The sequence below is a fragment of the Larimichthys crocea genome, chromosome XVIII, assembly GCF_000972845.2.
Source record: "Larimichthys crocea isolate SSNF chromosome XVIII, L_crocea_2.0, whole genome shotgun sequence".
Lineage (NCBI taxonomy): Eukaryota > Metazoa > Chordata > Actinopteri > Sciaenidae > Larimichthys > Larimichthys crocea.
In genome coordinates this window covers 14555873-14581793 of record NC_040028.1, presented here as the reverse complement: position 1 = coordinate 14581793, position 25921 = coordinate 14555873, and the positions used below count along the sequence as shown (strand labels likewise).

The following is a 25921-nucleotide window of genomic DNA, read 5'->3' as shown; positions in this document are numbered from 1 at the left end:
TTTATAGCGTTACGCAATAAATAATTACCAAGCCTAATTCCAACATCTGGCTCGTCTTTTTCCATCCAGCGGGGATTGCATATAGCAGAAAAAAAACCCTAGTGCCAACACAGAAAGTCGATATTAAAGATCCAAAAACACTTACCTGTGTCCTCTAACCGCGTCTGTGCGAGTGCCGGGCTGTTTTGGTACGTCTGTACTGTGCTGAGATATGGACTGGTGGAATGGCTGCCGACGGAGTTTACGTATGGGTAACCCAGAGATCTGGGGAACGATGTGGCTGGACTGTAGCTGTCGTGCTGGGTATGACCTGCAGAATGTAAACAGTGCATGGGATAGTGTCCGTGAGACATGGAGGAAGGCGACATTTGTTGACTCGGGGGTCCAAACTCCATGAAAACGGCTTTTCCTGAGGCAGGGCTATTAAGACTTTCTGGAATCGTAGTCATTGTCATCTCTTCTCGCTGTTCCCCTTGTCTTGCTTTTGTTGTTTTCCTTCTATGATCTCAGTGAAGGATGGGTCCCAATTTAAGCCAAACTGATTTTTTCTCTTTCCATTCATAAGAAAATGTAGTTTGTGCCTGTGAAAAGTCCTAGGTATGATGCTGTGGACCAAGACAAACTCGCTCAAAGGTTTGAATCTCGGACTCATGAATATTCATCGAAGACTGTCGCTGATTGGTCCACTCTCTCCAAGAGGGAAGCCGATTGGAGACGCTGGGGCTGGGTCCGAAGAACCTGATAAAGTCAAGGAAAACCACAAAACCTTTATATTATCACCTCTTCATGTCAAGGCTCACTATTAATAATATTCCTATTTACGACATATCAAATTTAGACACCACATATTTATAATTTGGGTATTTCTGACCCAGTTTAATGTGAAATATTTAATAAAACACTGGCACACATTGTGTGATAATATAAAGATCCAGGTTGCTGGATATTTATTAATATTAAATCATATTTCCAGCCTCCTTAAAGCTGCTCTCTTAAAGCTGCTGTCCACTTTGATTCATATTATTTGAAATTATTATTGTTATTATTATTAAAGCTCCTGCTGCTCTATCTGGAGGAAGGTGGTGTAGGCTTATTAGCATAACACTACTGTTTAATTTTCATAAGTAGGCCTCGCTCTGTAATTAGTCATGTATTTAACACTTTACGGTGGCTCGAGGTCTCGGTTACACCTGGCAGCGGTGAGACGGTGAACCAGTTTGCTTTGCTTTGATGTGAAATGAGACTTGTTGGTTCAGGTAAAGGCCTAATGATGTTTTATAAAAACCTGAGGACAAAAAAAAGAAAAGAAAAAGAAGAAGCTCATTTAAAAACAATTACCAGCCCCGTGTTATTAAATTAAAAATGGAGCTAAAAGCTCATTTTAAATTCTTAAATTTCGAATTTTCTTGCTCGGATTTTTTATTTCTCCATCACATTCAAATGACTTCACGAGCCTCCCATCGCAATCAATTAATGGTCACAGTTTTAAACACTGGCACCTTTGATTAGCATGAATCTACGTGAGGATGAGGAGGGGGGTGAGGCCCGCCCCCCACAGCCCTAACAAGACTAATTATCCGTGGACATTTGATTTAATTGAACTGACTGACTAAACTGGAGACATTTTTCTTGAGCTTTCTTGACACATCAAAAGATCACACACTGCTGCAGCTTCAATATGATGTAAATAAAACCAGGATATTTTATATTATATATTTAAAAACAGCTGAAAACAATGTGTCCACTTACTTTATGTGATGGGGAAAAAAGGCAGATAAATCCGCGCCATCCGGGGTCAGAGAGCCTCCGCAGGATGCACTTGGTGAAAGAAGAAGAGGAAGAAGAAAGCACCAGGCAGCTCTTCATTTTTGGGGCATTCATTTGCAGCCTGCAGCAGCAGCAGCAGCTCCAGCTCCAGCTCTTGTTCTGGTCTCCGTGCAGCAGAGCAGAAACACAACCCGGCTGCTCCATCCTGCAGTCCCTCCATCATCTCCACCTGAATAACAAATTAAAGGCGGTTAAATTCCGTCACTGTGATTATCAGTGTAATTACATAATTGAACTCAAAACAGAAACTAGCAAGTTGCACACGCACACACACACACACACACACAAAATAAATAAATAAAAAAAAATAAAAATGCATGCGCTGACATCACGGCACGTGTGCCACACAGTGTGCCAGGCGGCTGCGGATGTTCTGAATTTAAAGATTTTTCTGTGCAATATTAGGATATAACAAGAGAAAAAAAAAAAAGCTGGTCCCTTGTCCCCCCCTGAAATGAAATGAGGCCAATTTGAAGTGATTTCTCTGGAATTACTTTGGGAAAAAAAAAAAAAATGCTTCAAGATTTCCTCTATCAACAACGACAATGATAATGGTAGTACAACCAATAATTATCATCTTCCAGAACAGAGGACAGATTTTTATGGGTACTTGGTGGGTGCGACTGATAACTGTCATTATTTTCCCACGATTATAGTATCTGCAAACTGGCACGCGGCTGTGAGCAAAACCATTAAGAGAATAGAGGCAGAATTTGCAGAAAATTGTAAAATAATACCACGAGTGTACTCCTAATAATGGCGATAATAATTATAGGCTTTTTGTGCAGAAATATATTCTGCATAAATCACACTTATTGATACCTTCTACTACTGGCACAAGTGTTGATTTGCTTGCAACCTAAAGGATTAACTATTTATTAGGGGGATTTCTTCTCGAGCTATTAGGATGAGCGTGATAATATTACCACTTTAATTTATAATTTGACTCTTGCGCTCACTGGCAGGAGGGCAACGCAGGCCACAGCGGTCCTTTTTTTTTCTGTCCCCCCCCTCCTGCAGAGCAGAGCAACTAACTAGCCACACTAAAAATAAAGTCCTCCATGCATGGATGGAGCGCGGAGGCAGGGCTCATTAGGAGTGAGTAGCTCTGTGGCTGAGGGTGTTTTAACACCTGCTGCTCTTCACCTGAGGGTTAGTGCAGAGGTGGAGAGACAGAAAGAGAGGGAAAGAGAGGAGAGAGGAGAGAGGAGAGAGGAGGGTGGTGGTGGTGGTGGTGGTAAACGGGCCAAGATGTCACAGACTTCATTTCAGTCCGGTGATAGAAAACCCTCCTCAACTGCCATGCCAACCCACATTTTCACAGCTACCAAATATTATCCCGACCGCGGTGCATTGGTAAACTGTGTGTCCATGCTGTGTGAAGGCACAGCTCCATGTGCACCCTGCAGACTCTGCATGAGAGCAGTGATTAATTATTGTCATGGAGGTGCAGGCAACTGTGAGTTTATTTATTTATTTATTTTTTATTATTCCCCTTCCTTCCTTATAAAAAGGAGACAAGATGCTGCTTTACAACATGCATATGTTTGCATTTGAAGTGAGCTTTAGGTTTGATCATGTCTGATAAAGAAGAATTAAACCTGCATGATGCATTAATATACTAAAATCTAACTGTTCTCACACTCTGTGATGTTTTTTAAACATTAACACAGCACACAGTTTGCACATTTCATGAGTGACTTCCAGGAGAAATGTCACACTATAATGCAGATTTTTATTCCACGTTTTATTTATTTTATTATATATATATATTTTAAAGGACAGTGTATCAAACAAGTGAAATTGCCTTTTGTTCTGCTTTCCTCTCTGGCTTTGCTGCTCGCTGCCATCCTGTAATTTGCAGCGTCAATGAACACAAACTGGATGCACTACAATTAACTCGATTCAATGTCTATTTTCATGTTCAACGTGGCATCAAAATGTGGATTGATTTTGTTTACTGAGTTATATGCAAACAACAACAACAACAGCAACAACAAAAAAAAGAATTATAATAAATGAGAAACAAGATTGTCACATTGGTTAATTGATTGCTTTATCACAGGGGTCAGGATGGATACAGGGAGAAAATGAAATTATGTTAAGTCTTCAGAAAATTTAGAAATTTGTTTTTGGACGGGCAAAAAAACCAACAAATTTACTGTGTCACGATAATTTAATGTGAAAAGCATGTGAGGTCTGTGGTTTCATAAATTATAATCAGAATGATGATCAATTTTTATTTTTTAAGAGCCCAATCTGTCATTTTTGTTCATAAAAAAATAAATTCAGATCATCTGACTTCGAGTCTTAAAACATTTGTGTGTCTCTCCTTTAATAGTTGACTGACTGATGAATCATTTTGTATTTATCATCATCATTTCACATGTCACTTTCACATTTTGCTCTTCTGTTTATAGTTCGATCACATATTGTGTTTTTGAAATTTATTTAAAGGTGGAGTAATTTCCTTTACTGACAGCTGCAATTTTTTCAATATTTTCTTTTGCAATTAAATAATGAAACGATGCACAGATTGTTTTTGAATTTGTGTGCAGGATACTCATGTTTTGTTTGTTTTTAGGCACTGATGACTGCCAGGAAAGCTCATCACATCGGTTTGGGATGTACGGATCAAATTCTCCTGGGACTCCAAACTGGACTTGTTGCTCTGTCGAGGACTTGGAGGATAAAAGGAATAAAAATCGACTTAATGTGGCATTTAATTCACTATTTCTGTGAAGCATTTGTATTGTTTTTTAGCCTGCATTTTCCTCTCCATCATTAATTCACATTTTGATCCTCATCACATACAGAAGCAAAATCATAAATGGAAATTCTCTGACCCCCCAGATGAAATCTCTTGAACTAATAACAATTCTTCTGCGAATAAAAAGAGGGGCTCTGTAATTAACATATGCGTAATAGGACTTAAAGCTGCTCATTGCAGAGCTGAGAAGTCATATTTCAACTAATTTTCCCCCTCATCTGTGTTCAGAGCAGCTCTCTGCTCAGGGAAAGCTGTGTAGGAAAAGCCACCATCGAACTGGTAAAAACGCTGTCCCCATTACAGCAGCAGCAGGGGTCAGGCCATGGCAGCAAGCATCCAACCTGCCCGAAATTGGCTGCAAAATGACCAATTACCTGAGTGAAGGCTGGGGGAGAAAGGACTTGGAAAAATATGGCTTTTACTTAATTCAGCTAAACTGTAAAAGAAACTAGTGTCACATCAACGCTTCATACTTGCTACATGTTACAGTATCCCAACAGTTAAGTGAAGATCTGGGAATCAAATCGTCAAGTAACCATAAAATCAATTTTAAGGATAAGTGAAATTTAATAAACTCTTAGTTGTGTGGTGATGTGAGAGAGCTGGATCGTTGGATCGCTGGAATAAAATCGATACAACAGAACTATAAGATGGTGGTGGGAATTATTTCACCAACACTACAGCAACGATTGATTATCTTTACATGTAGCTCTTATTGAATTCATTTCCCTGCAAATGGAAAACATGCAAATTTACCAATTAAGTCATTTGCCCATGGAGAGCTGGGCTGCTTGACGTTCAGCTGCCACTGCGCCTTTAGTCTGAAACCCCCTTTTTAGTTTTTGTTAAGAGTTAAGTCTCCAACAAAGACAGGAAGGAGGTCAGCACTCAGCCAACACCTGAATGCGCCTCTCTTTTTTGTGCTCCCCTTGATCCCCACAGTCTGTGCCTGTCATTAGTCTTAATGATGGAAAATTGTCATGTTGATACAAGTCTTGCTCTCCCGCTCTCTTCTTTGTATAAGTGGAAGGTGGAAACTCCATTTGTAACAAAGTTCTAAGCCGTGGACATTGCATTTGTGCTGGGGGAGAATAAAGGCTGATGCTCTTTCCATAGCTGGGATAATTATTCCTACTGTGACCTTAATGATTCGCTCTGTTCGTCCTGCATCTCATCCACGCGCCAGGCCCTCACCAGAGCCCTGTGTCAGGGAATATGAAAAACCCATATAATGAAACCATTTTGGCTGATGGAAAAAAAGGGCTACTGAAGCTGCACTTGCTACAAAGACGGCTCAATTATATGAGTAATTGTGATAATTTTCCCTCCATTCACTGCTTTCTCTGAAAGGTAAAAAACACAGATGCTGAAAGGGAAATTACTTGGACAATATATAATCTGTGAAATGGTCACAACAGAAAAAAAAAAAAAAAGAAGATGACTGTAAGAAAGTGTAGGACTATAAATAGGTATGTTAATGCAGGGCACATAAATACACCCTCAGAAGCTTCACAGGCGTAAAAAAAAAAAAACAGCACTATACCCCTGTGCAAGCTCATGTGAATAGAGAAAAAAACATGCAACAAATGACCATTGAAAAAAAAAAAAGAAAGAAATCATGATAAAAGTAGGTATGCAGCTGCCAGAAAATTAAACCTCCTCCTTCCAACTGACAAATTTCAGCTCCTGAAAATGCACCCCCATAGTTGGCTATCATTTGTTGTTCTCTGACAGGAAAAGGATAATTACCTCTCTCAGAGGCAGGAGGACTGACATGCCCTTTAGACTTTGCCATGAATGCAGAAGCTTGATAGAAAGCTCGAGGAATAATTTCGTTCTTTGCCTTTTTTTCCTTTATGTTCAAGAGCAGAACGTGTTTTTGTTCAGGAGAAGTTGGGAGATGGCAGTATTGTAGAGTGCATTAAACCATGGGTGTTCATACTGTAAATATGACATCCCCGTGTCTATCAGCTTCTCCATTCGGCAGACAGAGGAAGAAAAAAAAGAGAGAAAAATCCTCGGAAATGCATTAAAATTTCTATTTCATCTCGCTGGGAGACAGGCGAGATAGTGAGATATGCATTACTTTTTCCTTTCACAGTGGGTGTTGGATTAAACATTTCTTCTTCTTTCTCACTCGCTTAAAAATAAAAGCTTCTTTTTGTCAGGAGGCCGTAAATTCAAGTTGTGTGGAGTCTGAAATTTATTGTATTCTAGGAATTGTCCAACATCTGCATGAAAGCAAAGACTAAATTAACTCTTCGCTGTGTGAGAGAGCCCCGTGCTTTGTGTCTGGGGTAAAACTATCATTAAAATGTTCAGCAGTTGGATATGATAGTTAGATACATGGAGTAATCATTTCTCCCTCCACCTACTCGCGCTTACATATTGTTTCGTTATGCCTACGACTCCTCCCAAACACAAAAAGAAGTTTTTTTTTTTTTTTTTTGGTTTTGTTTCCAAGCTAAACCTCCCACATGTAACGGCCACTGACCCCTCAGGCCCCCCTCGCAATCTGGAATAAATCTTTCCAGACAAGCCGAGCAACATTACAGCCTTGCAGCTCAAATACTTGTATCACACTCAAATGATGAGTCTCTGTCACACACCATGTCATCAGTTTCACTCCAACCACCACCACCACCACCACCACCACCACCCCACAACTCTCTGATACTCATCTAGCAAGCCTCGTGTGTTACGGAGGCCAAGACAGCCAGAGACCCCCCTGGTCCTACCTGATTGTGCCTCCTGTAACATGGAGCAAGCAGCTTGGTCCCACCACCACCACCACCACCACCACTACTACCACCACTACCACTACCAGCAGCAGCCTATACTCGTGCTTTTGTGTAGCACTCACACACAAACCAACAATCTCGCTGCAGTGCTCCCCACTGTGCACTTCCTGACAGCCTCTAGAAATGTTTTCAAGTTGTCAAGTCTCTGCAGTAACAGTCCGGGCAGCAGAGAATACAACAAAACAATAATCATAAATTCAGGTTACGTAAAGACTATAAGAGTAAAACTGATCATATTGCTTCTTTCAGTTTTTTTTTTTAAATTTTGTTTCACGTTGAAATCTGGCATAATAATTAGTATTATTTGGACACTAGTGAACCACAGTGGCTCCTTAAACAGTGTTTTTTTGTAGTAATATTTGAACAAAAACTACTTTCAGTTTTTAGCAGTGGTATATATAAAAAATAGGGTTTATATGTTGGTCATGACAGTGGTAAGGGACTGCATGAAAATTATTAGACAAGGAAGAGTTGTGTATGTTTACTTTTAGCTGTAGGCGCTTCTTTTTTGGAGAGTAAGGGTGGTTCTTTGAACTTTTTCTTATCCCAGATTTATATTTTATTAATTTATTCTCATACATATCAAGCTACAACATCATCTGATATGACTTTAAACATTATTTTACTACAGCAGTAATTTTGCTTCTAATGTGTCATTTTATGGCTATGGTGTTATTTCTCTGTTAACATGACGAGGTTTTAATAGGACGCCATCAAAGCAAATAGTTCCAACAATTTTAGAAAGAAAATACATGAGCGTCTCTTTTTCTGCCCCACCTCTTGCAGTGTCATTTTCATGCCCTCCCCTGTTTGACAGCGTTCAAACTCCAGATCACACACAGATACAGGCGTAAATGTAGGGTCTATACTGTATACGAGCACAGGCGCAGGCCCTCTGGCAGAGGTGGTCTGATTTTGTTCTTTATAGCCGATATAAACCAGTCTGACCTACAGCTGTACCCCACAGATATTACAAGCCAGGGACAGAGAGCCTCGTCTTCCAATTACACCGCTGCACCGCTGCCTGAAGCTCAGCCATCTATGGAGAAAGCTAAGACAAGGCTGTCAGAGATTTTAATAAATGTAGGGAACACTGCATGGGAAAAGTGTTGCTGTCTCAATAGAGTGACACAGACAGGCCAAGGCTGTCAATGGAGCCCCTAATGACAGAGTAAGATAATGACAGACCCCAGTTAGAATCAGCAGGAAGAGGAAGATCAATCTGCAGCCAGAGAGGGAGGGATGTAAGGCGGGGGACAAAACTGTGGGCTCTTTCTTTTCTATGTTCTCGGTTTTAGCTCATCTCATACATATATCTTCCTGCTGCAGCTGGCTCGCGTCGTGGCGGGGCAGCTCTGCATTAAGCGCACAGTGGATCAATAGCCATTACAACTCCTTCACAGCCTGACACATCGCAGGGCCACAGTTGACATTTCACTCAGGGTCGCATTGATCCCCAGTGCACAATATTCCAGCCCCCAGTTAGCAGCCCGAGCCTGGGGTCTGGCTGGAATTGAAAAGCGAGGGAGGGGGGTGTCTAACCAGCTGCCCATGGTACAAGCAAACAGCACACCCCTTGATGCATTCCTCATTTTCAATCTACTGGTTTTCCTGCCACTACTGGCAATCCGAGAGGCTGTATCAGAGGATCAAAGCCTGACCTATGTGAATTATTTATACATGCACCAGATCGGTGAATAAGTGTTTGTGTATTGGGCAGAAATAGCCACACTGACATCATTGTTGATAGCATCACAGCATTTTGCAGACCAGTGAAAAGAGTCTAAAAATCTAAAATAAGCATTCGGTGCAATTAAAAAATGGGAGTTTCCGAGAAAACCTTGCTCAAAATAAACACGGAAAAACAGCAGACAACACAAAATTACACACAAATTGAGTTAATTTCTTTTTAATTGCCTTCTGAGACCTGAGATGCTATCACACTGTGGTCAGTGCGAGTCTGCAGAAGAACCAACCAACCAAAGCTGGTACAAAGTGACGAATTCATGTCTGTACACAGTGGATACAAAATGTGTAAATTATTGTCCAAAATATAAATAAAAGTTGAGTAAGTTTAAGTGAGTTTCTTTGGTGTTTGTACAGTCAGATTAAAGATAATAGATAGATTGATTAATAGATACTGAAAATATATTACTGTTTTTATACAATACTCACGTATAACCTTCCCTTTATGTGCTCATATTGTTTTTCATCATGTTGCAATCACATTTTTTGAAAATAAAACATAATTTCCATCTTAAAAATGTGCACAAATTGTTGTGCGAGTTAAGTGGAAAGATTTAAGAAAAAGAAAAGAAAAGAAAGAGAGACATGGATCTTCCCATGACTCTTCTGCCAGCAAACAGTGCTCCTGGGTTTGATTTCTCAATTGCACTTCATAATTGAAAGCGAAGGGGGGGAATCCCCGGATACTGTAAAATGGCTACATGAGATTAAATACCTGTCAGGTGTAGTGTGGCTGCATTGTTCGCTGTGAAGTTTGATGGAGGGAAATTTCTGTCAGGTGGGGGAAGAGAGAAGAGGAAGAAGAAATATAAAAAGTGTCTTAATAAATGCTGCAGGTTTGTAGTTTGTGTACGTGCGTAACCACCTGCTAAGAAAATATGCATCTGTATGTTTAAAATCTCTGCACCACCTCCTAACATGTCTAAAATGACATAAACAAGTTAAATTACAGGTGTTCTAGACAGTTTACACAGCTCTACATGCGAAGGCATGAATGCATCAGATTACAGGTCTAATAATGCCATAATTGAATTCTTGCTCTGGGCAGAAATTTGATTTAATCAATTGTTACCACCTGGTGTGCTGTTTGCAACAACACGAGCGACCACACGCACAGAATCAAAAGTGATTTAAACACTGATGTGTACCTACACACACCTTAAACATCGTCGGACTCTCTGAAAAGACCCGCAGCTGCCCCCCTCTGAATCAGATCCTCATCTTTAATACCTATGTGGTCGGATACAATGCCTGTCGTCACGTAGTCTGGGCTCATTATGTACTGCGGAGAAGGAGAAAAAAAGAAAGTGTACATGAAGATGAGAGCAGGTCTGCAGTCACAATGCTCCCATTTAACATGGCAGGGTTTTTTTTTTTTTTTGGGAGGGGTGGGTGTACTGGGATCGTGGAGCGTAGTGTCTTACCCTCTCCGTCCAATTGTGCGACCCAGGACGGCCCAGGCAGTGAGACACCGGAGCTCCCCTGCAGCCTGACAGGAGACTCTCCCCATCAACACTCACATAATGCTGCTTTGGCACACACTCACAAGTAAGACAAGGCTTTACTCCGAGAGGTGCTGGCACGTGTCCAAGTGGCTTATGGATATTCGCCAGGGGGAGAGGATAGACCTAATGTTTATATATGTGTGCATATTGTTTGAATTGTTAACTGTCACACAGAGTTAAATACAAACGTGAAGCATAATAACGAGTATAAACTGTGTTTCCAGGGTGTAAATCTGTAATTCAGATATTAATTATGGATTTGAGGAGCCTGTTTTGATACAAGCGAACGTTTTCTGCAACCTGCACATCACATTCTTCAGACTTCATTGTGATTCCTGTCTTCTTTGAGATCCAAAGTCACTTCTTTGACTATTCAATTACTATATTTTTCTCCCTCACAGCCTCACAAAGTCAAACAGATGTGTGTTTTTATTTCTGCAGCTCCATCTTATGACAATGTTTGTGCGAATTATTCAGCCGCTGCTTATATCAAATAACAATAATTTGAGAAACGCTAATGCAAAAATAGCAATTCATTCAGGGGCAAACTCAAAATTTGCTTTCCAAAGAAAAAGAAAAAAAGAAGAAGATTGATGTTGTTACAGCAAATCAAGCTTCATTCACCTCCGTTATTCGTGGCTGTATTGTGATAGAAGCACGCAGTGCTTTGATATACAGTAGCTAGTGAGATATTGCATGTGTGTTTTATATTAAGAACTTATGGGTTGAGTTTCACATTGAAGATGACTGTTGAAAGCGACCTCTTGGACAGTGAAGGCAGCGCTCTGCCCCGACCGCTCAGAGGAAACACCTGCAGAGAGCTGCACAAGCTGGTCTGCAGGGAAACCTCAGCCTGTCTAGTTTGCCGCTGATGAACTACTTCCAAGTAAAGAGGACTGTGACCTTTTTCTGATCATTTGTAGCTCTGGATATTGTTTAAACCGCCAGGGGAAAGCCTGATGGAAAGCCATCTAGTGTTGAGCAGAGGGGCTCTTTTTTTGAGCGGCAGCCGCAGTTTGATGTAGGTTTCTGCAACAAGCTAAAACCTGGGAGGAGCCTTGCTGTGCAGCAGCTCTGCTTCTTCGGGTCGTGTGAGAAAGTTTTCTCCCTCCATGCAGCCTGGTTAAATTAGCCCCAGAGCCAGAGTGTGGACAGCAGCTGGAGTGCAAGAGTCAGCTCTGGCAGTGGTGATAATCAGCAGGGAGGATGTGGAGAGAGAAACCCTCAGGGAGGAGGGGGTTGGCAGAGAGAAGAAGGAGGAGGAGGAGGACTGGGTGGATGAGGGGGGGTTTGCTGTGATCTTACAGGCCCAATCAGAACCCAAGTGGAGCTGAGGCCTCATGCAGTGTAACAGCACACCATCGCGCCGCAGCACTCAACATCCTGGACACAGAGCAGGTCTCCTCCCTAACCGGCTGCTTAACCCTTTCAGAGTGTGTGTGCGTGGCTCCCCCGGCCCTCATTCGCTCATCACTGCACTAATCAGCCTCAGAGACAGCAGCTGCAGGGAGCCCCACTCCTAACCTGGGCTGGAGAGGCTGTTACCCTCAGCAAGAGGAGTGCAAATACAGAGCTTAGTGTTCTCAACAGGGACCACAGAGCATCCACATGTCTGACACTGGCTGCCTCTTCTATTGTGTCACATTCAACTCATTCGCCAGCGGATAATGAGGTCCTTTATTAGACAGCAGGGACGGACAAAGTACTCCTTTACTTAAAGTAGCTATATTACAACTGTTAAAAGTAAGATTACTGAAGCTAGTTATTATTTTTTTTTATTTCTGTGTGGGAATAAAAACACAGAAATAAAAACTTACTAACATTTGTCCCACCGTACACGTCATTACAAGCTATCAAACATAAAAAACAAACTTTAGGCAAAACATGTTAGAAAACATAAAATATCTGTAAATTATTAAATAAAAATGCTACATGCACAAACCCGACCAATGAATTTTTTCCACATCATAGAGGCTTTTATGTAACTTAAATGTAAATATTCAGTCTTTGTGCATCATCCATATGAAACCAAAACACTGTGTTCAGTCTAAAGTAAGTAAGTTTTTGTCATCTGTTTTACCAAAAAATATTATACTATGTGCAAATATACAGTCAAACTGAGCTAAAAGCAGGCGCAGTAACTGCACTTTGTTGTACAGAAACAACTAAAACAAGAGTATTGATCGAGTTTTTCCTACAATTTACCTGAAAATTATAAAATTTTAATAAACCAACATCTTGGCAGGTCACTTCGTCATGTCACTTCACCTAATGAGGCAAACGGTAGCTAGCTTAGCTCAGCCTTTTAGTTGAATTTGCACAAGCTGATGTGTTTTGTGTAATTGTCACCCTCTAAACTCATCCTCATCTTTCACACAGATCCCTGGTCTGCAAGCAGGCACGCTATGGCGAGGAGTCACCCCGGTAACTGGCATGTCCTGAGATCTATATGTATGGGATACAGGCTGTATCGAATGTTTATTTTTGTGGTTGGTGCTTTGTACGGGCAACAAACTTCCTTGTTAGGACAATCTAATCTAATATATTACATAGTTCTACTATATAGCGTTCAATACAGATAATAATCGAGTACGGACAGACGTACACAGAGCATAACAGACATTTAATGCCTACAAAGAAAGTAACAATTAAAATGAACAATAAAGCACATTTTGTTGGTTGGGTTACTGCATTTTTCAGGATTTTACAAATTTCAGCTATGATGAATTTTGGGGGTAAAATAATTAGCCTAAAAAACAGTTTTCAAACCGCTTTTGTCATCACCATTTCTGTTCCTGCTCTCTGTCTTTGTTTGGTTTTGTATTTCATAACTGGATTATGATCTTTGTTGCTTTAAAACGGAATTAAAATGGCATTACTGGTCAGGATAAGGCTTTTATTTTAACTGGATAGTTTCATCTATAGCTGAAAAATTCCCTTATTAAATATAAAGGAAAGAAAGAAAGTGACCTCGACGCGCACCTCAAAATTGTGCCGGTGTGTTTTTATGATGTTCTTATTATCTGTTAATTTATTGCACAGCTTGAGTGGCCACAGGTCAACAGTAAATCAGTGGGAGTTTAAATAAAGCCCTGATGACTGTTTAAGGAAAAGACTAATGTACTGTATTCCCCTGTACTTCCTACAGTAGTGGCGGTTGTGACATATCCTCACTAAATCACCCCACAAGTCAAGCCGGCTCAGAGGTTGCATGCGACCAGCGGTTCATCAGCGAGTGCGTGACACATGGACATGATGGAGGGTGTGGAGGAACGTCCGGACAGGTAGGGTCAGAGCCAGGTCTGATTACACAGCTGCTGATCCTCCATAAAAACGCAGAGACAAACCAGCACCCCATTCCTGCTCCACAGTCCTTGAATCCATCCATCCGCCGTCCCACTGATGAAACAGGCCCATGCCTCGCGTGCTTGTACTGTACTCCGCGCTGCTTTGTGGTCGGGGAACACAAAGTGTGAATCCTGTTCAAGTTCAAGGACACGTAATGACACAAAAGTAGCGCAGATGTGTGGTTGACTTTCTGTAGTTTGTATATGTGTCGCTGAGTAAAGGCAGGGAGTTCACACAAATGAATTACTCACAGTCAACATCTCTTCACAATGCCTCATCCAAGACACATTTCTACTAAAGAATTGAGCAATGCGGCGAAGCCGATGCGATCTCCAAGGCCCAGCTTGACATGACATGAAGCAACGATTTTATGTTGTCTGTCAAATATACGGAGAAAAAAAAAATCAATGCAACTTGACAGCATTACATAAAGAGCTTTTGTGCCTTGATATTTCTTTTCTGCCTGTGTACTTTTGTCTGGGGTGTAGAGACTTGTTCTCGAGGCCCAGGGGGAGCAGAGCTGGCAAGAACAATGTGGGAATCCGATGAGGAAACGGCACATGTTGTCTTTTCTCTACAGTTTTCTGCTGTGACTCCGAAAGAGACTGCATCTTTACAGACCATTTCATACGTCAACATCATCCATCAGTCGCAGACAGGTTAGAAAGCACCTAGTGCAAAAGCCCCCGTCCTGAACCCTGAATTCTTCTGAGATGAAGAATTCAAAATCAACAGTGTCATGGACGTGAAACGCTTCAAAAATACAGGATTAATGCGCAGAATTAAGATCAAATCAATTTAACGTGACATTAGTCTGAATATTATTTTCCTAACCGGACTCTCTCTTCATCATTTTCCATGCTGCCAAGTGCATTTTGTGGCTTTGTAATGAGCATTTTTGTAAATTAACAGTGATACATTGTATAAATTGCTAAATTGACATTTAAGTGCACAACTGCATCAAACACTCATTCAATATAACCAAACTAAGTGCATCCATCTGCGCGTCATTAACTACAGGAACAGTCCACATTTACATTTTCATGGGAATTTGGTAAACTGCTCAGCCACTCACTGCGGCAGAGTCCATATAATCTGATTACGGTTGGTTTAGTGCCGGTGCTCTCTTGCAGAGGTGACAAAGCTACAAGTGCCGCCGCTGACTTCCAAGGTGCAGCCAGGGAGAGTGCGTCTGTGTGGCAGTGTTACACTCTTTAGGGGCTCTTTAGGGCTTTACCCTGCAGAGCCTGAATGCAACAGCCTCCCTCGCTTTCTCTCTCTCTCTTGTCTAGAAGAGGATCAGCGGCGGCTTAGAGCTGCCCGAGCTTGGAAGGTGAACAAGTGGGGCTTTGAGGAGACCTCTGCCAGTCAGACGGAGAGCTCCAGGCCTCCAGCCCTCAGGGGTTAACCTCTCAGACTGCCAAGCAAAATACTGCAAGAGTCTCGCAATTACAGAGACAGTCAAAGGCCACATGCAATTTCCAGAGCTATTTACACAGTTAGAAGGCCCCCCTCCAGAACTGCCAAGAATAGGCAGAATTAAGATGGTAGAGAGAGGAGAGAGTAAGGTAGACCTTTTAAATACCCTTTACCCTCCTATGGCTGCGGTTCACAAAGCAACTGATGGCTTACACAAATAAAAAAATACGTCTGCATCACAGTGTTACATCAAAGACAGAAAAACATCCACAAATAAATAAATTATAGAGAAATTCAGAGAGTTCAGGACCACCTGCAACAATGTAAAAGGCAGTTAAAGACAGACAAATTATATAGCACAAAATCATTTTATAACATGAAAATCTGATCCAACTGATCCAAAAAAAATCACGTAAAGTGCTCTGCTGACTGGTTTTCAACATTTCCCCTCACAATGGTCCAATCCAGCGGTTTCAGGACCCCCAAATGAGTCACAAACTACATCTGCAGGGTAACAAGATGAAAAAGAAAGAAAGAAATAAAAAAAATCAGCTACATGCGTCTTTGAAACACTTTCACCTCCTCAGGACCTCAAGTAAATCCTCATCTCACCTCCTCAAATAAATGTGAGAAGCAAAAATCACTCTGTGATTGAACCACTGACGTTTAATGTTAAAAATAACTTGTGATCAGCCGTCCAAAGTACACACTGCTTCATTTTAAAAAGGGGCCACAGGCAAAGGTTGAGAACCAAAGATCATGTATACCACGATAAAAATGGTGTATATCTGATCGACAAACGTGTTTTTCTCACAGTATATACTGTAATGTAAGCTTCCTGTTAACATGCACAAGCCCTGCACATTAGACAGTGCATGCCTCAGTCCTGCATTATTATGAGGAGGTGCGGTGAGTCTGTATAAAAAACAGTTGTACCTCCTGGCGGGCCGGTGCAGCGGTGCTCTCAGGGGACTCGCGGGGGGCCCCAGCAGCCTCTAACCCGCACAGCTGTTCTCCAGGTCTAGAGTCTCTCCAGAGCCCCGGCAGTTCCTCCTGCTTTGGGGACCGCCCGCCTGGGGGTGGAGGGTAGGGGGGGGTACATGGAGCACTAATAATAACAACATCCAACATGCAGGCCCGGGGTCAGACGCAAACCGTGACCCTCCCCATCACAGCACCAAAACCTGGACAGGAGCCAGGACACAGAACCACGCTGCTCCACCAGCAGCAGCAGCAGCAGCAGCAGCCTGGGAGAGCAGGGTGAGGAGGGGTGAGGTGGAGGGGGTGGGTCTGTGGGTGGTTGGAGTTTTCAGGTTTCCTCCTTTCACTTCCTGCTTAGTGCCCCCCGAAAACCAACCACCACTTTGGGGGTGGAGGAGGGTTTGCAGAGCGGGTTGTTATGCAGGAGGGAGGGACAGGTCTTTGGATATAGGGAGATATCTGGAAGCTTGTAGGCGGTGTGTTGGCTTTGCTTAAAAAAAGCGGCTGCTAGATGATAAATGATGAATGTCATACCTGGACAGCAACGAGACGAAAGCATTTTTACATCTTAGCACCTGTGATTTCCTGTGGCTCACCTGCACAGGAAGCACAAGGCTGTGAGTATCTTAAATGACAGTCATAAGGCGTCCGTCTGGACGTTCTTGAAATCCTGGATTTGGCGCTCGTGTTTATGAGTAAAACATGTTTTAAACAGATTATTTGGATTCTAAATTAACAGATATTAGTCAAAAATCAAAGCTTACATCAAAGGAAACTGGAATAAATTCACTTCCCCTCCTTATATGAAAACTGAAATAACAAATTCCTCGCTCTGAATAACAATCCTGATTTTCATGTTCAAGCGCTAACACAAGAGCTCCGCCCAAGTCAGGTCCTACAGGTCGGCCAGCGGTGCACTTATGGTTTCTCACACACTCCATATGAGGGGGAATACTTGGCCCTAATTAGCACCGAGCATCTGGCAAATGTCAGTGTGTGTCTGTGTGCAGCATTCCTATTTACTTAGTAAGCTTGGGTTTAGCTGGGAAAAACACTGAGAGAGAGGTTTGCTGCGTTTCATACCGAGGTCCTGGGAGTGTTTTGTTATCGCATTGTGAGTGACATATGTGTAATTTAATAGCAGCCTTCTCACTATCCCCTGATTCTTGTGAACGGTTAAGGTTTACTGAGCATTTTTCACTCTGTTGTAGGTCACCAACGTATCCATTACTGTGTTGGTGTAGTAAAAAAATACTCGTCATGTGGGATTTGTTTAATTCTTCTGAGTGGCTCTCGCTACCAATTTTTTATTTTGTGTCTCCGGTGGAAGTGAGAACAAATATCACACCTCCTCAGCAGATATTGTCTACATCTATTACTGCAATCATTCAGCAGAAGATTTTTTGTTTGCCCTCCAGACAAATAATATTTTAATCACTTCTTTGATTCTGTGACAGCACTTGAAACTGAGAACATTACACACAAAGAGAGAGAGAGAAAAAAAAACTGCACATAATCTGAGTTTCGGGACTTTTGTTCCCATAAATATTGCAAGAGAAACAACCAGTCTTCACATGTTCAGAGCTGTTTTGACATAAACTAACCACACGTCCCCTTCAGATACTCGTTGTATACGTTCACACTGTGCTCCCCTTGTATTCAAAAGTTGAAAATATTCCAAAACATGTAAACACCCAGGTGAAATCAAGACTCCTGTGGAAACAACAAAGATAAGTGGAGTTCACAGCAGTTCACTCACTCTGATGCTACAGAACAGCAGCAGCACACAAGTAGACTTCAGTCCAGTCGGCTTGATCGCAGCAACGATCTCCAACCTGACAAGATTACACAGAGGCTTCCTGTCTCCCCCAGCTTGCGATATCATCTCAGTCTGACTTCTCGCTCCCCTCCCATATGGCTCCATCCCAGCCTCAGATAGCACCAATTACAGCCTAATGGGACGGTTTTAATTAGAAAACTGCATCTAGAAAAGCACGTGTTCATCCAACTCCGCAGCATGGCTCATTTAAGAGATTAATACACAGGGAGGGCCCGCAGTACAAGAAAAAGTCGGCGTTAAAGAGAAATAACAGCTAGTCAAGAAGAAGGGCATTCATGTGCGGATCAAAACAAAAAGCCCACTGTTAATGTTTTCTGTTGATTTCTTGCAGAAATAACTTCACATGGAAATCCTCCACACTGTGCGCTGCATTGACTCATGAATGTTTCCAATTATTAAACAACTTACAACTAATCTTTTTAAAGCACATATTGAAAATTAGTCCTCCATGGATTTTCAACAATTCACAGCCCCAACTTCCTGGTAGATGTCATATTTTAGTACTGCACATAGTAAATAGAGCAAATGAAAACCAAATGGCACAGCAGGCTGCAGTCATTGATGATTACACGTAGTGTGATAACTCAAACAGCATACGGTCATTTGAATTTGTTCGACTCAATTAAAAGAAAAAAGGAAAAGAAAGAGGGGAAGCTTAAAAAAAAGGGACAAAATGAAATCAGTTTTCCATGAAGCTACATCGTTTTTATCACGCTTAATGAAGGATTATTTTTACAAACACGGCTGTTTCCTCGCTTGTCAATCACGATATCAAAATCCAGCGCTTTATGTACACTAACTGATCTACTATTTTCATGTCGTCTGAATAGAAATCCGTTTAATTTGAAGTGCGGCGTGATCCCAAATCATTTAAACCGACAATCACAACCACATGCTTCGGTCGTGCGCAGATGGAAATCAATTACCATGAATATTACAACTGAAACACTCCCAGGACTTCATTCATTTCACGCACATCTGCCGTTTATTCTAAATCAAAATGAACACTGTCTGTTTATTGCAGGGGATTAAATATTTCCTGTGTTGAAAACAAGAAAAGCTTTGTAATAGTTATTAGTAGTATAATATAATAGTATTTGCTGACACGAAAAGCGATTTTACTGAAAAATATGCGCTGCTCCGAGGAGTCGTGTCATGTTTATGGAGAGGGGACCCAGCAGACTGGACTCCAGGGACCTCTACTACCACTAAACTATCAACACCACCACTTTCATCACATCCTTCACTTGAGCAAATTACCATATCAGCAGCATGATCTGAAAGCAGTCCAAGAAACCACAATCTCTGCTTTCTGACGCACAATTAAAAGATGTCAAACTCGGTTTCTTTTACACTGTTTTGGTTCTGGCTGTCAGCGCATCAAACATTATCTTAAAGAGGACTCATTTAGCAGAGAAAAGGGACCGGCCAGGTTCACTGACGGTGAAGAGGGGGCTCAGTAGCCTCGGGGTATGTGGGTAAGCAAGGAGCACAAAAGAAATGGGAACACGATAAGAAAAGCAGTGATGGTGGGAGGGTGAGGGTGGTGGCGGTAGGGGATTGTGGGTGAGGAGGAGGGGGTGGGGGGGCGGACTCCAACTTTCCTGCCTGGCTCTCTCCTGGGAACCTGGGGGCTAAGACGCTGGAGCTCCTCCACACAGGTATCATATTCAGCAGGTCCTTCAGTACAGCTGGGCTCCGGTCCAAAACTCCCTGACTGTCTGCCTCAGTGGAAGATGTGGAGGCGCCATAAGGTAACAGAAGCAGAAATGCCAACAGGTGAAACCAAATATTCAAGTCAAGCTTGATACTGTTGTTGTCATTTCACCGGATAATAGCATCAGGACCTTTCTGCCTGCTTTAATGTTAGTTACATGCAATAATTTGCATGATTAAACATGCTCAAACATGACAGTGAAAAGCGAGGAAATGCGAGTATTAATGGATGTTCCCCCCACCTCTTTTTTTTCTTGTGAATTATGAAAGGTGAGAGAGAGAGAGGAGATTGAAACTCATGACAGTTTCAGACATAAATCAACCTCCCACATCTCCACTCTGACACAACATAATAGACAGACTGTGTCCCCCTTACAAAAGCTCAGCGACTGAGGGCCCACTGCTGGATCCACTGTAATAGCCTCGACTCCAGAAGAAAGTGCACTGCCTTCTTTAGATTTCAATTCACTGCATCTTGAATGGCTGATCGACTGCGGAGGGGGAATAAGATGAAATGGACATGTTGAAAATTGCGCTTCTCAGCCTGGATGTAATGTTGTAGGTTATTTTTAAAAAATATATAAACCTGACGCGTTGAATAGATTATATATACACTGCTTTTATAGCATGTGAAATATTATAAGACACCACTTTTAACACCTTCGTCATCTGTGGCTTTTCAGAATATTAATAAGGAAATAAAGGAAAGTTGCTGCGATTAACGCTTACAATCATAATTTATTAATCAGCCAATTATTTTCTCCAATAATCAACTTCTCCATAGAACACCAGGAGTGTTGATCCTACCAACAAAACCCAAACATATTCAATTTACTGCAATCTACAAAGAAAAGCAGCAAGCTAGAATAAAAGCGATTTTATTTTAGATTAAAACAGTCCATCGATTAACATTTATCATATATAATTTTTGTCATATGACTTATTTATTAAAATAAGCTAATCATTTATTCACAGATATATTAACAGAATATTTATTTAGTGTATATTCACCTGAAAATAAAGGATCATTATGGGGTTTTTTTAACCTTTGAATGAGTTTTTTATATCTACAGAGTCCTCCCTGTCATGTTTCTACAGTAGCCTAGAATGGACAAACCAAACATTGGCTCTAGTTAGGGCCTTTTTCATATTTCACAGCCACCCTAAGTTATCCTACACGTGTCTGTAAATCTGTGATTTTATTTATTTTATCAACGGTGTGTTTTCTTCCTGCTGTAACTTCCATGTAAACATGTGATATGTCAGATACATCACAGAGAAGGTTGACGAACACGACTAAACATAACGTGACTAAAACTTTAATACGCAGCATCGTCCGTGAAGAATTTCTGCCTGAGTCACGTTCAAGCGGCAGCCTCTGTGAAACTGCAGTTCCTCGAACGGTCACTTGAGGCTGGCTACAGAACGAGTCAATCTCCATAAGCCCCCATGTTAAAATGTCCAACTGCACAGCAGAAATAAACATGCGCTGTCCATTCTTTATACCGTCAGTGTTCGCATCTCATCAACAATGATGGTTACTTAACAATGGAGTCGACAACTCCCGAGATCCCACGCAGACATTGCATGCTGTGTGTTTAAAGGAAAAGTTTGGGAAAATGCCAATGAAGGTAACAAAATCCACCCACCAGCACTCAACTGATGAAGCACATTGGCCACTAATTAAAACATTATATATCCGTTGTTTATTCGCACAAATATCAAGTGTAAAAACACAATGCTTACGTTTTCAGCTGTCATGCACTGGACTATTTCTTGCTGGGCCGCTGGTCTAACTCGGGTGCGAGTAAGCAAATAAGCACATTTCCCAAAATGCCAAGCTTTTCCTTTAAATAAAACAACCTCCTTTATACTTTTGAGTATCTGCAGACAGGTGCAGTGGGACAGGAAAGCCCATGATAGACTTAGTGTGAACTGTAGTGGGAATAATTAAGCTTGTGTAAACTCAACTGTGTGGTCTGACGGAGTAAAAGGGGTTTCACAACCTTCTGACAACTGCACGGAGGCCTGCAGATCGTCCAAACAACCCACATCCACACGAGTTTTTTCCCCTGGCGCACCAGATATGTGAAGTCCTGAGTGGGTACATCAACATGCTGCATAAAAACCTGACGATGGCTCTGTTACAGACTCATGTACCGCTGGTGGAATTAATGAAACGGCACATAAACTCATGCACCTACTAAACAATAACGCCACTTCCCTCTAGCAGGTCAGTCGGCCGAGCTCGTGCTGTGCAATGTGAAATGTGCACTCACAGCAGAAAAAAAAAAAGCAGAGAAAACTACAGTGAGATGAGGCCCCTTGTGGCCACGAGTGGATTCAATCAATCTGAATTAGAGATGTGAAGGGTTCCAAGGTTTGGTCTTGTTTCATGTGGAGAGGGGGAAAAAATTGAAAATTGACCTGGCAGCCTTCATTTAGTGACAATGTGCTAAAGTATCATAAAGTATGATGGGTATTCATCACTGTGATCTGCATAAGCAGGGGCAATACAGTGGCACAAAGGTTTTCAATTGAAAACCATAATACTCATTAGTGTAACACTCAACATCAGCGGCAATCAGAAGTTGCATTAGCCACGAGAGGGTGCCTGCACAAAATTACATCCCTTAAAACGGATAAAATACTGTATACGCAACACATACTGGAAAATGCATTAAGGGGATCTATAACATGGGGTTATATTAGATGAAATGATATTCTAAACATCATGTAGGTGATATTAAAGTGTTGAAATGTGCAGTTTCTACAGCTCTAACAAGGTTGATCATAGTGAATTTGGGGCGTCATGGTAGCTCGTGCACCACATGTACATAAGGCTCAGTCCTTAACGCAGCACCGCCCTCTTTGTTGACTCATAAAATAAGAATGACAGGATAAAAATATAATAATCTTCTTAGTCTGTCTTAAGTTACATTACCTTATCCTAGTTTACTGCATGCTTCGTCAGTATTTTATATAACAGTTATTCAATACTCACACTATGTGAAAAGTGATGTCAAATGCTGGCTGGGCCACAATGGACTCAAAAAAGTTAAGTTCATACAGTGTAAAGTAAATTTACACCCCTTGGACCGGAGGTTATAAAAGCAGGAGGCCTCTCCAGGGGGGCACCACACTGGCACAGTGAATGGAAGTGAAGAATATTACATGAGATCACATAGAAAGAGTTTAAATATGAGCGATGTTGGAAGTTTTGGGAGGTTTCCAGAGTCAGGAAATAATAAATGCCTAAATGTATCTGGTGCACATTAAGCGATTTTGGCTCAGTTGTTGGGATTGAATAACATAATCATAATCCCATAGGCGTCCAGCAGGAACTGGAGCTAGAAAAAAAAAGGATGTAACTCAAGAAAAGAAATGCTAAAAATGTAACAAGGACATTTCTAAGCTTGGTGGATTAGACGGTCCCTCGGTGCAGACGTTTTGTAAAGAGGTGTTGAAAAGACTTGACTGGTGGCTTCAACAACCTCTTAACAGACAAATCTCTCAAGCCACTGGGCTTTACTGAAGTAGAGTAACAGCAAACAGGCTCATTTTATAACTAGTGTGCGGGTTATGTGAATAAAGTAAACATATATTTATCTATATATATAAATTTATGACTGTATGAAGAGACGTTACGTTTCTAACGGCCGTTTGAAAGACGTTAACTCACCTCTGCAGCTCCTCATTAGCATAAACGGTACAGAACATGGACGTTAGTGACGTCACCCACAGCCGTTTAAAAAAAAGAAGTTCAGAATATGTGGCGCCAACAGCCGCCATGTTGGATGTACCGCTGCTTCTTCTTCCGCCTCATCTTAAATCACCTGTCAATCAAAGCGACCACGCTCCTAATTGGCTAGCTATAGAGCAAAGGGGGCGTTCTTTTTAAAAAGGAGGCCCAGATTTGAAAATGGAAGATAAAATATAAAAAAAAAAGTTGGATACAACATTACTGTCTGTAAGATTTTGTTTTCATTGTCTCGACCATAATCTGAGAGAGATCCCGCATGTCATCGTTTGTACATCCCTCCCTCTGCAAACCAAACACTGCAACCACACACACCATCATCTTCGTTATGTGCTATTGTGTGTAACTTTGTATTGTATATGTGTCCTGTGTGTTTTTTGTGTTTTACTGTTGTTATGTGTGTAATATGTTTAATGTGGGGGACTGCAGATGAAAAGTAGCTGTAACATAACTCTGGTGCATACATCAAATGTAATCGATTAGTTTTAATACTGTACATGGCCCATTAAATAATTAAAATAATAATTGTCACAATTACATTGTTTAAAAATGGCAACGCAATCTAAGGCAATCAGGCTGAACAATCTCTAGACTGAGTCAGATAACAAAGAATAAATTGTATGGATACTTAACTTGCATGAATTTGAAAATCTTGAGATGTTCATTCTAAACATGACTTATTATGCGAATAAAGCAAAGACTGTTAACATTTAAGTTAAAACATATTCACCTTCGTCTTTTTCTTTTCACAAAATCATTCAGAAAGTAATATTATTGCAACTCATTGACCACAGCAGACGTGTGGACATGCCTGGAACGTAGAAGAACAGGATGAACAAATAAATGTCTGCTGCATTGAGTTTTGATATTTTTATCAATATCAAATCTGGATCTAGGATTAATTTTGGTCCACTGCAACTGAAATATCTCAACTTTGTACAGATGTTCATGATCCCCTGAGATGAATCATACAGATGTTAATCCCCTGACTTTTCCTCGAGCACCATCAGGGTTGACACTTTGTTGGAATATCTGAACAGCTACTGGATGGATCACATGTCGTTTGACACATAGATTCACAGATAACACAAATAAAAACTGACTTCGATCTAGCGCCATCATCAGGTCAAAACACTTCAGTTTAAGACAAATACCTGCAAAACTTATGATCTATAAACCTTTGTGTTTGTGCCAAGTACTAAATGTTACAATATAATGTTGACATTATCACTGCATGACTGTACTCTTATTCTTGTGTGTAACTTCCACCTGACTGAAATACTATAAGTTTTAAAACACGTGGAGTACTTTTAAATGTACTATTAGCAGTAACATCCAGGTGCCACCTGGTTCCTCTAATTGACTGACCTTTGTTTATGTGGTGTTTATTAAGATTACTTTTCCCCCTTTGTCTGTCACTTTTATTATATTTCTACAATGTCAGTGTCCAATCTTAATGTAGTACAAACTCAAAATGTTACAATAAAAACACAAATGAGAAAAAAAAACATAAGAATCAACAACATTTGAGCAATATACAAAAACATTTTTTATTTTCAGTATGAAGTGCTTCAAAACACACACTGGGAACTGTTTTGACAAAAGATCTTAAAAAACGTCTACAATGGAGAAGCAGCAGGGTTTCTCTGCAGGGCAGTGGACCTCCCATCACCTGTGAAATATTACTATCACATGTTGTGATTAAAACATGGGAAAAAAACAGGAAGTCTCACCCTCCAGCGCACCATTCTGCTCTACTATATCAACATCAGCTGGGAACCAGACAGGTCTTTCTCCACTGCAGCCTGTCTTCAGCCACGATAAATCTGTAACACTCTTTAACTAGAACAGTGATTTTGTTACATCAGGAGTTTCTCTTCTTGGTTGTAGCTACAGTCTGTGGTGATGTGGGCTTTGTACAGACAGGACAGACCACTTGTATGTTGAGAGGGTGGGCTCCAGGCCAGCAGCATCTCAGAGTCTGATCAGGCCTGTGACGCAAGCCTCTCAATGATTCTCCTGTAGTCTTCCACAACGACCTGATAACTCTTCTCCAGCTCCTCGTGCTGCGTCTGAGTGTCCATCTGACCCATGTGGGACACCAGCTCCTCCGGCCGCAGGCACTTCCTCATCTTGGCCAGCTCCCTCTGATTCTTCTGCACATTAAACAGCACAAATACACACAGGTGAGATGTTTGTTCGCTTCTT

At 41.3% G+C, this 25921-nt stretch overlaps 1 protein-coding gene and 1 long non-coding RNA gene across 4 annotated transcripts in view; one reads left to right on the top strand and one right to left on the bottom strand.

Moving 5' to 3' along the window:
• Positions 1-4663, top strand: part of LOC113748233 (uncharacterized) — a 10917-nt gene extending 6254 nt beyond the window's left edge. Inside the window, exon 3 of the long non-coding RNA XR_003464194.1 lies at positions 4412-4663. This is a non-coding gene — a long non-coding RNA (uncharacterized LOC113748233). The remainder of the gene's footprint in view (positions 1-4411) is intronic.
• The window catches only part of dlx1a (distal-less homeobox 1a), a 27892-nt gene that overhangs the window by 1738 nt on the left and 233 nt on the right, over positions 1-25921 (bottom strand). The window contains exons 1-5 of one of the 3 annotated variants that reach the window (XM_027291257.1): positions 23636-23700; positions 10303-10426; positions 9860-9915; positions 1750-1996; positions 146-738 (exon numbers count right to left, since the gene is read on the bottom strand). In XM_027291257.1, coding sequence (XP_027147058.1) covers positions 146-455 — 310 coding nt within the window. In that variant the 5' untranslated portion in view covers positions 456-738; positions 1750-1996; positions 9860-9915; positions 10303-10426; positions 23636-23700. Of the gene's footprint in view, positions 1-145; positions 739-1749; positions 1997-9859; positions 9916-10302; positions 10427-23635; positions 23716-25921 lie in introns of those variants that run through there. The other 2 variants (XM_010741933.3, XM_027291258.1) reach the window with 2 other exon arrangements.